The 14,714-nt window shown below is 38.5% G+C and overlaps 1 protein-coding gene across 6 annotated transcripts in view; it reads left to right on the top strand.

Annotated features, from left to right (window-relative positions):
- The window catches only part of NRXN3 (neurexin 3), a 985,585-nt gene that overhangs the window by 431,199 nt on the left and 539,672 nt on the right, over window positions 1–14,714 (top strand). For all 6 annotated transcript variants that reach the window (XM_040066048.2, XM_058420836.1, XM_058420835.1 and 3 more), the window contains one exon: window positions 13,638–13,757. In XM_040066048.2, coding sequence (XP_039921982.1) covers window positions 13,638–13,757 — 120 coding nt within the window. The remainder of the gene's footprint in view (window positions 1–13,637; window positions 13,758–14,714) is intronic.

Here is a 14,714-nt window from a genome sequence, read left to right as displayed (position 1 = left end):
TTGCTGAAAGTACCTGCCAAGTACAACTAGATTAAGTGTTTTCATTTGAACAGTTTATTAGCTGAAACGTGCAGATTTATGTTGACTGCATCTATTTGTCAGTTTAGTTTGAACTTGGAAGTATTTATGAAAAAAGAAATGGGAAACATAAAAATATTCCAACATTTAATATAAAAATATTTTGATTTTTCATTTTTAACAATGTCTCAATGTTTAACTTATTCTGAAATTATTTATTTTCCCAGTCAGTGAAACCAAAAATGTCTGGTTGCCAGTGAAATAAAATGTTTTAATAGAAAAACTTAGGTTGGAAGGTGGTCCCTGGGGGTCTGTGGTCCAACTCCCTGCATAAAACAAGACCAGCTTTTAAGACTATTTTTGTCACCTTGAGACCTCCTTCTGTGACTGCAGCCTTTCACAGGTGATTGAAAATGTTCTTTCATGGACAACAGCTGGCTCCCTCAGTACTTTTGGATGCAGCCTGTCTCAACCCATGAATTTATATATGTCAGAAATGTTGGAGGTCTGACCTCGCCATTGAATACCACAGCAAAGAAGGCATAGTGTGAGTAGTTCAGCCCTATTTGGCCTTAAATGAAAAAAAAAACCAAAAAACCCAAACTCCATGGAGAACATTTTTGGGTTGCTTTCACGGGGTAGTTTTTGGTCCAGAAACCAAGGACATTTTCTGATTGGCATGAAATGGTTTTCTCTTCCTTCTACTAAAGTTGCCAATTTGTTCAATGAACCAAAAATGCTTCCTGTTCTTTTTATTTCTTGGATGTCAAACATGATCTGTGCTGTGGCAGCACCTCTGTGATCCAGTTCTTGTTCTGCAAACATGTGTTTGCATATCATATAAATATTCACCTTAATGTCATAACCCAACATACATGGTATTTCTGTTCTAGTGGTAAGCATTCTTCAGCACATAATCAGATGAGGCTTATGAAAGAGAAAAGTCACAGAAAAGGTTCATTTTCACATTGCATTTATTTAAATGCTGAAGGGATATTTTTGTGTTGGTGAGAGAGCAGATGTTCTTTGCATCATTTTTGACTATGTGGCTATTGCTTATATTTGACTATAAATATAAAAGAGTAAATTTGCTGATCCAGATGGTTGTCCTAGATTGGTGTTCTGATAGAAATAGTCTTTTAATTGTTTTTTTCATGAAACCATGTGTCTGTATTTGACACCTCATTAAAAGTCAGCATTGGTATAAATCTAGAAACCATTTTGCTTTGTGATGCTAGTGATGTTGAATGAGAAATTAGAAGTCCCTTAATTCCAACTCATCTCAGTAGTACTTGACACTTTTTTTTTGACTCTGTACCTGCATGAAATTGCGACAGTGATGTTAAGAGATACTGAATGTGACCCAATTGCTTGCAGGTTTGTACCTGCAAGCAAATGGCTTGGTTTATAGGTAAAACTTCAGCTACCAATTTGCTATCAAGCATGTTTTGCATTAAATGAATGTTTAGCAACTTTTAAAACTGGACTTGGGAGTGACTGAGAGATGATACAGCTATGAATACATCCCTTCCTATAAAATGGCTCTACTATTTATTGAGACTTTGAATTTATATACCAGTTAATCTGATTTTCCAGACTGATATGCTTTATAGCTTCCTTTCAGCACCTCTGAAAATCAAGCTGCCATCAGATTTGTGCGCATGCATTCGTTAAAACTGAACTGCTGTCAGGTGGAGATACCCTTAATTAGTCTTTGCAATGGAGAAGGGTCAGAACTATTTTCTGTCTCTTAAAAAAAAAGAGTATATAGTAGAGGAAGCAAGAGGGGAACCCTGAGGCCTCTTCCTAGCAGACAGGGGTTCAGTCCAGAAGCAGGGTTATTTAACCCATGAGTGATAAACCCAGGCTGTGACTGGGGATAATTGCTTGCCACTCAAGGAATTCAGGTTTCCAACAAGCCACCCAGCTCCTTCCCAGACTGCAGATTGGAAATGTTACGCTTGATAAAAGCTGACAAACCAGCAAGAGGAAGTAGTTTACAACCAGTAGTCTAAAACATCCATTAGTAATACAGGCTAAACAAAAAACCAAACCCAAACAACAACAAACAAACAAAAACCACAAACAAACAACAAAAAAGGCAAAATAAACAAACCAAAATAAAAAAAAAAAAAACCCAAACTTGACCTGTGGTCCTACAGAGTGTTACCCAGTGCATTATTTTAGAAGACCTTGGTGAAATCAGGCTAATATGACACTTGCAGATAAAAGTATTTATTGCTATGAAAGCTTGACTTCTGAAGAAACAGTACTTTAAAGATTTAGAAACAGGAATCTTCTTAGGCCTAATCCTCATTCTCCAGGCTTGGCTATTGCTTTGAATATTCCATCAAACTCTTACTACATGACATCATTAACGTTCTTGGGGGTATGATGAGCTAAGTGATGGCATTTGTTTTTCCTGACTGATTCTGTAGTAATTCTTAATACATCATCCTCAAATGCCTTATCCTTTTGCATTTTAAAACAAAGCAAAAACCCCAACACCTCCCCCCAGCCAAAACCCTTCTTGAGAGGAGTGCTTACTCCCCTTGAAATTGTGGGAACTATAGAGAGCTTAAAACTCTTGTGCTGTATAGCTGTGCCAATCATTTGTATCATGGCCTATATTAGCAGACTGGTATTGTCCTGGGAATCAAGTTTCCTCAAGTGATTGACCTATGTAATCTGAAGATCCACATTTAAAGAGAATCTGTACATGTTCTGCTGCTGTGATAGTGTTAAAATTATATCTTTGCGGATGGTATGGACTGTATAAATGCTAGTAGTTTTGCAGCATTTGTTCAGCATAGAATCTGAATGCTTTCTAAACATGCATGGATTCATTCTCAAAGTGCTCCTGTGAATGATAGAAATTAAAGAAATATTGGTTTGATGAGAATTGCAGCACACCATCTGTTCACCAGCCAGAAATAGAGACATCATGGGGAGTAATATATGGGGAGAGAGGTGTGTAAAATCTACCCATCCCTGTAACAATTGCTACCTCCTTTTTTAACAGGCAGCTGGAGAGGGAGAAAAAGATTGTGTTGAGGTTTTGTGGGTTTGTGGGTTTTTTTGGAGTGTTTGAAAAGGCAACACAAAAATTAACCTTTTCTCAGAGAAAAAGGATGTTTTTTCAGACTTGGAATGGAAAACAAAGTATGCTCATCACTAAGCTTTCTGTGGGAAATGGAAAGAGTTAGATGTTATAGGGAGATGTTTGTGACCAGCTTATGCCATTAATCAAATTCTGCAGTTTTTACAGCTTAGCCAGAGGTCAGCATATATACTGTTTCTTGATAGTCAAGCAACCTTATTCCTCAAACTTTCTTTGAAAGAGCTTGAACTAATATGTAATCCAAATACAACTAGGTTTTTTAAAAAAATTATTTTAAAAATTTAGTACTATTTTAAATGTGATGAGCAAGGACTGATAAACCTTGATTGTAACCAAGATGGCTGATGAAGATGCACAGGAGTCAGTTGAGCTCAGGGGCTAGAAAGTCACCACTTTGCTTCTTTGTGTTCAGCTCCTGGTTTGTACACTGATGCTGCTGTCAGAGGTCTGGCCTTTTTAAAGTAATCATTAACTTTTCTCAATGTTGGGCACCAACAGAAGATCCCCAAATGCTGGTGGTACCTTTCCAGGAGCGAGTCTATTTCCTGTGGGAAGAGATCTGCTTTGTTTCTCTTTTCTCTTTCTCCTGGTATGTTGCTGTTTTAGGATGACTCCTTACAATTAATTACCTGGTGTACTCCTATCTAATTTTAACAATATTAGGATTACGTGTAGATGTTGTATGAAGCATAGAGGATTTTTATGAAGGTATACGTACGAAATGGAGTGACTCAAGAGGTATGGCATCCTCTTGAGAGGAGGGATGGCATCAGTTTGGATCTTACACTGTTTGTTATTGGGAGCACTGAGGACAGAGAGATATGGATATGTTTAAAGCAATGTGCTTAACTTTATAATTCCCTCTTTTTCCCCCAGGGCATTTTCTTCCTTCACATGCTCCTTAGCTGACATGAAAGCTGTGACTTTTAAAATCTGAATTTCAAAGGAGTTCTCAGTATTTCCTCAGATGTCATCTTTATCTGTAAATCCTCAACTATCCTTCAGTCTGCACATCTGATCCCTCAGCTTTCCAGGAGCCTGTGATCCTTCCTTGATATCTCCTTAAACTAAATAAGGAGTCTCTTGCCTGTAGGTCTACATAGCACTTGTCTTTCTCATCTGGGTTTCTCAGTTTAGGTAGAAAGTAAGCAGCCTGTGCTATCAGGAGACTGGAGATTGGTGGTGTCTGTAAATCACTTGAGGAAGATTTTCATCAGTGGTTACTGATCTTGTTGCTATCACTGAGGTGGGTTTCTGCCAGCAGGGACCCAGTTCTTTTGGGAGTATGCATTGAGGGGACTACTGCTGAAAGGTTTTTGGAAATAGAAGGGTTAAGTGTCATTAAACAAATTTTTTTCAGCTGGACAAGCTTTTGCTGGCAACACAACTCTGTCCGCATTCTGCCTCCTAAAACTTTATTTCGAGGTTGCATTAGTGTTATAGTGTCCTGGATAAATAAGGAATTCTGCAAATACTAAGACAAAATGAAAGGTTTAGAGGATGGCAACCAAAAGGAAGTATTTAACTTGCAGCTCAAGATGAGAAAGGGCAAGGGGGCATTTGGAGAGAGTCTTCTGTGTCTCCACTCCTTCGACAGGTAGATTCAGTAGAGCCTTCCCCTTTAGGTGTTTTTATTGGATTGTGGTTTTCTGCTATGTAACCTGGAAATGTGGTTTATCTGAAATAGGTAAGATATATACCAATGCTCTAGGTATTAAATATCAGGAAAAATTTCAGTCACAATAGCATCATCTGTGTTGCTATATGGTCACTATCTTGTGCTAACCATTCCTATTTTAAGAAGTGGGAGAATAGTCAATAACGCTTCAAGAAGTAGCAGCAGCTGTTGTCTCTATTCTGTTCCCTGTGAAAGGCACTCTGAGGTGGGTAAGCTTTTAAATGCCTTTAGCATTAAACACTCCAGTCTGCTCTACTGATCCCTCAGCTTTCCAGAACGTTTGATCCTTCCTCACTAGCTCCTTAAGTGAAATAGAGACTCTGCCACGTTAAGTCCAAGCACCACTTACCATCCTTCTCTTGGTAGTTTCTCACTTCAGGCAGAGAGAACCAATGTGCATTACCAGTTAGGCACACATAGCTTGCCTGTAATATCTGAAAACAAAGAATTTCCACTTGCAAATTTTGGTTGCTGTTTGTACTTGTAAATAGTATGATTTCTATGCATTTTGATACTCCTCTTACCAATACACCCGAGGTTCCCAGTAGACTTATGCATGCTGGTTAATATGCAAGTTAAAAAACTCCACAGATCATAAAAAAGAGTGGCACCCTTCAGAATGGAGGCAGTGAAAAGAGAGCTAAACCTAAAGGGCATATACAGTGTTTTGTACTCCCTGCGGAAGACTGGAATCCTGCTGGCTTTGCAATCAGACATCATTTCTGTGATACTGTTACGCTCTTAGAGGGAGGCTGAAGCTAGTTTGTGTCATACTCCCAGCAATAATGAAAGTGTAACTCTGCATGCCTTTGTAACACCTCAGGCAACCAGGTGCCATGGGGAAAGGTATTTTAATTGAGAGAAAAATTTAGGTTCTTCGAACATGTGATGATGTCGTTCTTTGCCCTTCATATCTGGATAAAGAATTGTTGGTCCCAGGGCTGTCTTCTGTTCTAATGCTATGATGTTGATTAGGACTGTGCAGTGTGTCCTAAAGAGCATTAAAAAACCCCCAAACAAGCAAACAAACAAAAACCTCCAAACCAACCAACTAAACAAAAACGTTAACTTTTTTTTTCTTTTTTTTTCCTTTTTTTTTTTTTTTTTTTTTTCTCCTTTTCCCTGACTCAGCTGCCTGTTCAACTGCCAAACATGCCTTTGGGAAGAGGAGACCCTTTTTGGTATTCTGTGTTCTGAAAGAGGGGCACAAAGATGCTATCCTATTCTTAGAAAGTGGTCTCAAATAGTTTTCTGGGACACACATGCACAGTTACCATGCGGTGCTGTATTGCCATGTACTGTATCATTGATCCATCCTTCTGGTCTCCTTGCTTTGCAGATTTAGATGAGAAGTTGCTACTGTAATACTTTTAAAAGGCAAAGGCACCCCCCTCTCCCCTCCCCCCCCCCCAATTAAGAATCATATCATTCAAAAATCCAAGTAATCCTTTCAGATGAAGTAATAGAGGCAATTTAGAGCATGAGAACACTGAGAACACTCACTAAATGGGCTGATAGGAGCTTTGCCAGCCTGCTCCTTCCTGTTACTCAGTAATATAGTGAAAGCAAAGGTCTTTGAGAAGGGGTGTGAGGGAGAAGGGTCGATTCTTGTTTTAAAGACTCATACACTTGATACATTTTTTTTCCCCTCTAAGTGGTTTGAATATCATCCAGGCAGTTAGCAGTCAAATTATTTCATTGCTGCTGTATGTGTGTCTGTATAATATGTATGGTTCCAGTCGTGTCAGCCTCATCACCAGCATCTTCTCGCTATCATGACGATTAATCCACTTGCTTTGTAATGTTTATGGGGACATTTGAAACTAAACAGGAAGAGGAACTTTAGTGGCCTTACTGTTGATAGCATAGTCTATCTACGCCTCAAGTAAGGTACATAGCTGGGATTAGTGTGACACTGTTTGGGTTTGGTATCTCTATTATTGTATCTACACAGGAATAAAAAGAAGCTTCCTTTAAATAGAATCTCTTTTCCTCTTTATTACCGTTGTGGTGTACTAACGTCTATGCATAATTGTTGCTATTATGGTTGCTTTAAAATTCTCTCCTATGGTAAAACTGCAGATTTGTAATTTCTGCATATACTCATTTCTTGGGTGACAAATTACACGCACTAAACAAATATACCTGAAATCAATGGATAGCTGTTGTTATGAAGGCAAAGCTGGGTTGAAGTCCAAGAGTTATTTTAATAATTGCTGGGGTGGAGTCATCTTCAAAGCAAAATATATCAGCGGGAGAAACTCTGGAAGGTAGCATTGAGTACTGTAACTCGTTTTTACTCATGTGAGGCTAAGCAGCAGCTTCAGTGAATGCGGTTTCCCTCTAGTGGTGCTCCTTGCGGTAGACACTGCTCCTGTGATTGCCTGGCTGCTGAACTTGCACCAGGAGTAGTCTTGAGCTTTCCTCTGTGAAAATCTAGTGCGAACAAATAATTCCTTAGGCAAGTTGTAGACGAGTCACAATATAGCAGCTTCTGAGTTCTTTATTCCTACGCTGAAGCTTTTGTTGCCCTGATCTCTTAGGAACAGCAGTTTAAGGCGTTTGGCAGATGTGAAGTGGTTCATATGACAGCCTTATCTGAAAACAAACATAGAGTCAGTGTGACTGAAATCACTTTGAAGTTAATTTAATTAAACTCTTGTAAATCTTAATTTTAAAAGCATGAATACTTGAGGTTATTTTACATACTTCTGTGTCCGTTCTTTACCTGCTCACTGGTTGTGAGTATAAAACAAAAATTCCTTTCCTTAAAAGGGGAAAAAATCTCTTTCAATAAAAATGGGAAACCATCTATTACCACTAAAAATTAATATTTTCTTGAATAGATAATAAATGCATGATTTTATTTTTAAACAGTGGATTTTTTCATTTACCTTTAAGTTGAAAGATTTTTGATGTTTTCTAAATCAGAATAAAATTGTTTTTGGATGAACTGAAATAGCCTTTCATTAAAATTGTAATTTCCTATTTAAACCCTTTTTGAGGGGATCAAATTTCTATTAACACCAACATTTTCCTGTTCAAAATTAGGCTGCTCTAGGTATGCGATAGTTATGTAGTGTCTAAGCCATTAAAATTTAGCAGCAGTGAAAATGAAGTAAACAAGGAGCATAACCCATGAACTTTGATGGAAAAACCCCCACATAAATGTGGTTTGTGCCATGTGTGACCTGTATGATATATGCAATCAAATCATCTCCCTGTTCTTAATCGCAAGGTATAGTCATGTCACTGAAAGACATGCAGCGTAATTTCTGCACTAAGCTTTGTTTCAGAGCCTTATGAAAAATCTGCGTCTGTGTTGAATGCTGCCTGAACCTGTGCTGAACCTCATTACAGCTATTGGCCAGGGTGTCTGCAGCGAAAATAGCAGTTATTCAGTATACGTGTATTTATAGAAAAAGCAAGGAACTATATTGTGTTTTGTTGGGTTTGGTTTTTGGGTTTTTTTTGTTTTAAATATGGGGTTTTTAAAAAATTAAAATAGATTGTATACAAAACAATTAAACCTAGCTTAACTTACTTTTTGTCACGTTTATATAGAGATGGGGGTATGTTTGAGAGAACTGGTAGGGTGGTCTTGCTACTTTTCAGTTAGCTGCTGACCTAATTCCATGCAGTTGGAATTAGTCTGGGTGTTCCAGGGAATTCTTACTTGCACTTGTAAGGCTAATTGACTCTGTGGGTGTTTAAAGGACTTTGTGTATGCACTTATTTCTGCTGAATGGATGTAAATAATTAAACTTTGCTTCTGGGTAGGCTGATGTAAATCATCTCAACTTTATTGACTTTTCATGGGAAAGCTACTGTGTAAAGCTGTAAACATAAAAGTTTTTAGCATGCCTCACAGAAAAGTTGTTTCTTAAGTGCATGCTACGTTTTGTTTAACTTGTGGGGTAGTACAAGGACATGATGCCGTTCCTTGAGGAAATGGAAAGACTGCTGCAGGTAAGGTCCCCAGTGAAGATACTGAGTATCTGTAGGGGAGTGCAACTGCTTATTCCTTGTTAGCAGCCAATGTTTTCTTGAAAAGAGGAATTCCAAAGCCTGTATATGAGCAAAACAAGTGTGTGGGTATGAGAATCTAGGTTGATTTGACTGAGATATCTCCATAAATGTCTGCAATGTGCTGAGTTTAGAGTTGCCCTCTTGTTTCTTAGCAATTAACAATGCTCCTGGTGTTGAACAGCAAATGCTGGTCGAGGAAAAGACTGTCCTAAAACACTTTGTCCATACTATTGCTGCCTGAAAGAAACAACAAAATTTACACTAGTGGTTTATAAATAACCAAGGCTAAAAGTTACTGAAGATTTTCAGAGCAGCTGCCAGCTCTGCTTCTGAGCTATTCTTGTTTTGATATTTGACCTGTGCTTTGTAGGAACTTACTACATATCAGGAAGCCACAAAGGTGTGTGAAAAATTGCCAGCATCTTTGTCCTTATACCCATTTCTTCCTTTTTTGAGGTCTTGTGATTCATTGTCATATTTCACAAATCTCTGTACACATTTCACACAACAAACCCCAACTTTTCTGGTCATTATGTGAAGCTGTAAGTAAAAACAACCAATGCCCTCCTTGATCACAAATGAAAAAAAGGGGAAAAGGTAGAGACTCTTTCCTTTCCCAGTCCCTCCTTGCATTGGGATGCTAATGGCATCCTGACAGGATGTTGCCCTTCTGTCAACGTTGCACTTCTGTAATGTTGGATAAGATAGGCAATGATAAAAATAGCCTGGTTTCATGCAAGTCCTTTTAATCTTACAAATGGATCAGATGATGACAGCCCGCACCAAAGTAAAAGCACACTTTTTGATCTACCTGTGAGAAACTGCAAAGGGGATTAATCTTCTTTCTCCTTGATCTCATAGAGGAAATTTCCATGTGCTGTTAGCCACTGAGGATGAATAAAAAGTGCCTTTTCAGAGGTATTGCCAGAACTGCATCCCTCTGACCATTTGTTTGTTCTAAACAAGTGAGTTCTTGGAGAGCAACATGGAAAGCAACTTGATATTTTTAGAAGGCATGATCTGCTTTTTGATTCTGTATACTTCGGCATGTGTATTCTTTGCACCTTTATATAGTTCATTTGAGCCAAGCTATTAATTAGCAGCAGTGCACCTTTGATATAGAGATAATTTTAGAGACACTCTGGGCAGATTGGATGGAGTTTTTCCATGTTTGAAAGCATATACTAATTGCTTTTTATGAACAATATGCATGAAAGTTTGAGTAGATGTTGGAGGATTCATGGGAGAATGAGGAGGAGTCACTGTGGCTGAATCAAGGAATATTTGCTCAAGAAGCCTGAACTGCAGCTGGACTTGTGTCCAGAATTTGGGGATGGCTGAGAGACAGATATTTTTGCTTCTGCTTTAATAATATTTGCTACTGCAAAGCATAAAAGGAATATTTACCAGCCTGTCTCATTTGAGTTGGAAAATTAAACCTTGGGCTCAATTCCATATGATACTGTTTCCTCAGACAGCATTAAGAAAGGGGATGGAATGACCAAGATGGTCAGAAATGCCAACAGGAGTGATGGTCTGTCAGCTAAACTATTAAGTTATTGCAATGCAAAAAATTTAAATAAATTGTTGAAATTAATGCCCGGTGGTCCAAAACATCTTAAATAGGAAGTGTTTACAGATGTGCCATTCATTGCTGCAAGAGCTCCTTATTTGCCTTTTCTTGTCTTTTATCATAAAAGAATGTTGTACAAAGGGAAGATACAAATCTCTAGATTTCTGTCTATTTGATCTTCTGTTTTGCTTCTTCATATGTCTGTTATCCTTTTTGAAGGATGATGTAGGTGCAGATAGCTTGAAAGGAGGAAATAACATAAACCTGCAAAATCTAAGACCACAGAAATGCCTGGCAGGAGATTACTCTTAGGGACAGTATTACAGCGCAGGAAGATGTGGCTCACTTCCTTTCTGTTTTCCCCAGCATAAGCAACTGTTGGATTAGGAATCATCAATTCCTTGTTTAAAAATTGATCACACATAAATGTCTGTATAGTAATGGCACATATAGGAATCATGCTCAGTGAAATGAATTTTGTATCCAGATGTGAAAATTCCTGTATACACAGTTCTTGGAACTACTTAGAATTCAATGGGAGCTTACACAAGGGGCAGCAATTCATTGGCACTCTCTCAGTTGCAAAATGAGGACACAATTTTGCTGCTTTTCAGGTCAGCCCACTGCTGCATAAATGTCTTGAAAGCATTTGAAAGTACAACAGTAAATAGAGTAAAATAACATTTGTTTAATGCTTTCTTTTAAGATCAGATATGTTTGGTTTGAAAAACTTATCCAGATGCTCTTAAGCATGCTCATGCATGGTCTTTGGTATGTAATGTTATTTGGGTAACACTACTAAAAGAAGCCAATGCCCATTTTTGCAAAAGGGAGGGTGGTAAGTGAACTTAAGTATTAAAAGATTTTTTTTTTCCCTACTGATCAAATATAAAATTGGCTAATCAAGACATGGACTTTAATAAAATAATTAATATCTGCCATGCTTAATTTTCAAAATTTTAGCCAAAGCTATTAACCAGTTACTTCTAAATAGACAACCTTATTCATTTGGAAAAAGTGAGAATGCTGCAACTTTCAGAATATATTAATATAACCTCTGTTGGTGTCACAGTTTTGTTTTGAAAATGCTTCAGTAGGCATCAAGAAAAGCCAGCCCCCAAACTGTTTTAGCTGACCTCTGTTTTGTCAGGCTAGGGTTGAAAAATGGGAAGTAGAAGGTCAGCAACTCAGCTACTCAACCATGCTGAACGCAGAGCTATTGCATAGAAAGCATTGCATTGTCAGCTGAGCAGACTCCAGCACACCCGACTATTTCTCTTGGCTGAGCCCTCCAGAGCTCTAATGGGCATGTGGAAAGGACTGGGTTTTTTAGAAAGCATTTGCCACCCCTCCCCCCTTTCTCCTGCTTTCAGATGGCATTATATAATCACACAGTTCCAGGTGACCTCCTTCATCTTCCAACCTGGGAGGGGGCTGTGTAGAATTATAGTAACCGATGCTGCATATTTTGATGTAGCCAATAATTTCACTGCCCATCCAGATACAAATCTGTGAATTCTTCTTTAAGATAAAATGTACTTACTGAAGTAAATCTAGCATAACTTTCTTGGATTCTTAGAGTATTGCTTTTCTGGTGCCAAAGAACTTTCTGGTCATGATCTAGCTGCCTTGTTCAGCTGGATTTACACGTGTGGTATGTGACTTTGGCACATGGATGAGGAACAGCAGAAGTTATGGGTTTCTCCTGCTAAGGAGATATTGTAACTTCAATATATGATTCCCCATCCTTTTAATCCAAGAATGACTCTTATCTTTCAGGTCACTAGAAAAACTTTTTTTTTTCATCTTAGTTTATGGTAAAATTTGCTGGCAATGGTCTTTATTTGAAAAGGTATTAATCTCCTTTTTTTATTAGCATGAACTGCATGATTTTTTAAAATAAGAATAATAAAATATTTATTTAGCTTTGGTCTCCTTCTGAAGAATTCCTCTACTACACATTGAATCCTAGCTGAATGGGACACTACCTTTTTTGCCCATGTTCCTTCTTTGGTGAGAGGCAATTGCAGTGATGTTGCTCATTAGGCACATCCTGTGGGCTGTGGACTAGCTGACATTAGTTTTACCAGTGCAGTACAATGAGCGGTGGCAGAGCCTCATTGTCCCTGTTCTGTCTCTGTCAATATGTTCAACATGTCTTGGTTTGTTTTTTTTTTTTCTTTGGTTCCCCCTTTGCCAGTTTTCTTTGGTTCCAGACCAGTGTGCAACAAGTTTGGCATTCTACATTTTCTGATCAAAGCCCCCCACTTTCACTGAACTGAAATGAGGATAGATGCTTTTAATTTAGCACACACCATTATTCAATTTCACTTACCATTTGACATGAGTGAGGTGTTCTGGTCCTGTAATCTGAACAATTAATTTTTAAAGTAATTGCCTGTCAACTGTGATGGGTGAGCAGCAAAACTAGACAAATATAGGTAGCATTAATGCAGTTTTCCCAGGAGCATTGTTTGCAAGGGCAACTGTGGTATAACCTTTTGGAGAAGACACGGCTTCTCTTTCTCCTTTGACTGGAATTCAAGGGGTAAAGTAAGCACCTCCAATCTAGGCTCCTTTGCCAAAGAACCTTAAAGCAAATAGTGAGGTTGGTGAATGGTTTTCTTTGAGATTTATTTTTTTAAAAATTATTTTAAAGGTGGGGTGTGAAGTTCTGTGGGGATTTTTTTATTGTTTTGAGGGGGGATTGTTGGGGTTTTTGTTTTTGAGGTTTTTTTGAGACTAAAACCAACCTGGTGTTTGATACTGAAGTATTGAAAGACCAGTGTGTTTAACTTTGAAAAGAATCCCAAGTACCTTGGGGACACTGTAAATCCAGATTCTTAGGAGAGCAAAATGCCACTGTAATTGCTCCACTTTAGAGACATTTCAGTCATCAACTTATTTTCCTATTACTGTAGTGTGCTGTGCAATGTGATGTTCAGAAATTAGTACCACAGCACAAGAGAGATTTCTACCCATTTTAAATGCATGTGACTAGGGTTCTGTGGAGGAAGGCACCTGACTGAGGGGAAGGGTCTGTGATTTCCTGAGCTGGAAAGGTGTAGGTGTGAGGGTTGATTACAGGTGTTCTTATATACCTGTACACTCTATTGGTCTGTATCACACCAAGTTGATTTTCATGACTTTTCCCATTGAGAAAGTACTAAAGCAATTGTGAGTCTGGCTTTAACTGCTGCACCTGTCCCCCTTCCCAGGCAAGGGACCTGAAACTCTTTATGCTGGGCAGAAACTCAATGACAATGAGTGGCACACTGTCCGGGTGGTACGGCGGGGAAAGAGCCTCAAGCTGATCGTGGACGATGATGTTGCTGAGGGTGAGTGTGATGTATCAGTATTTTTTGGTCACTATCTTGGGATCTCTCTTCCTAGTCTTTGCCATTATGCTCCTTCTCCCTGTTCTTTTCTTTGCCATTATGCTCCTTCTCCCTGTTCTTTCATGCATCTTTCCCCCCACCCCTTCCTGTTACCACTCATGTATTATTTAGTGTTACTGTGTTGAAAATGAGAGTTCAGGTTCGAGAGACTTCTTGGCCAGCACCAGAAACTTCTGTGACAGCTACAATGACCTGAGATATGGGTGTAGGAGACACATAAGCTTGTATATATCTCAGACTGTAGAGGTGTTCAGCAGAACTTTCTTGTGGTCCAGGTTCTTTCTGAGGTAGACTGAATACACTCCATTCCTGAGTTGGACGTGTGATGGTTTCCAATGCTGTGGAATCATGGCCAAAGCTCTCTGGACCATTTCTCTGCACAAACTTTTCCTGCATGCAGTACACATGTTACAGAGCATGGATTTATGTCTCTGCTGTTAATTTTTGGGTTTTATTTGGATCCTGACTCAACAGTGCATCAGTCCATTTTTTTTTTTTTCCCGCTCCTATTTTTAAAATTATTTTCTGCATTTCCAGGTGGCTTTTTGAGTCCCTGCTTCTTTTTGCAGAGAAATGTTGTTGAAGGGAGGAAAGAAGAGATCAGTCAGTCAGGAAAGTTGGTGTGTTCCAGGTTAATATTTGAATTGAAATGATCAAAATACTCCAGACTGATCCTTTTTTAATTGCAGAACTTTCTTCAGGTCCATTTATTTATGATTGCAAGAGCCAGAAACCTATCTTCTTTTCTTTTGAAGGTCTAAAATTCTCACAATTATAAACAGCTTTAGGAAAAAAACATCAGGAGTCTGGAGGCTGATAATAGAATAAAAAAAAAAAAACCAAAAAACCAGGAACCCTGGATCCAAAGAACTGATGAGGGTATGATTGTTAGTGGAC

This window comes from Hirundo rustica, chromosome 6 (genome assembly GCF_015227805.2).
Source record: "Hirundo rustica isolate bHirRus1 chromosome 6, bHirRus1.pri.v3, whole genome shotgun sequence".
Classification (NCBI taxonomy): Eukaryota; Metazoa; Chordata; class Aves; order Passeriformes; family Hirundinidae; genus Hirundo; species Hirundo rustica.
The sequence above is the reverse complement of the archived record's forward strand: the minus strand, read 5'-3'. Positions and strand labels throughout refer to the sequence as shown.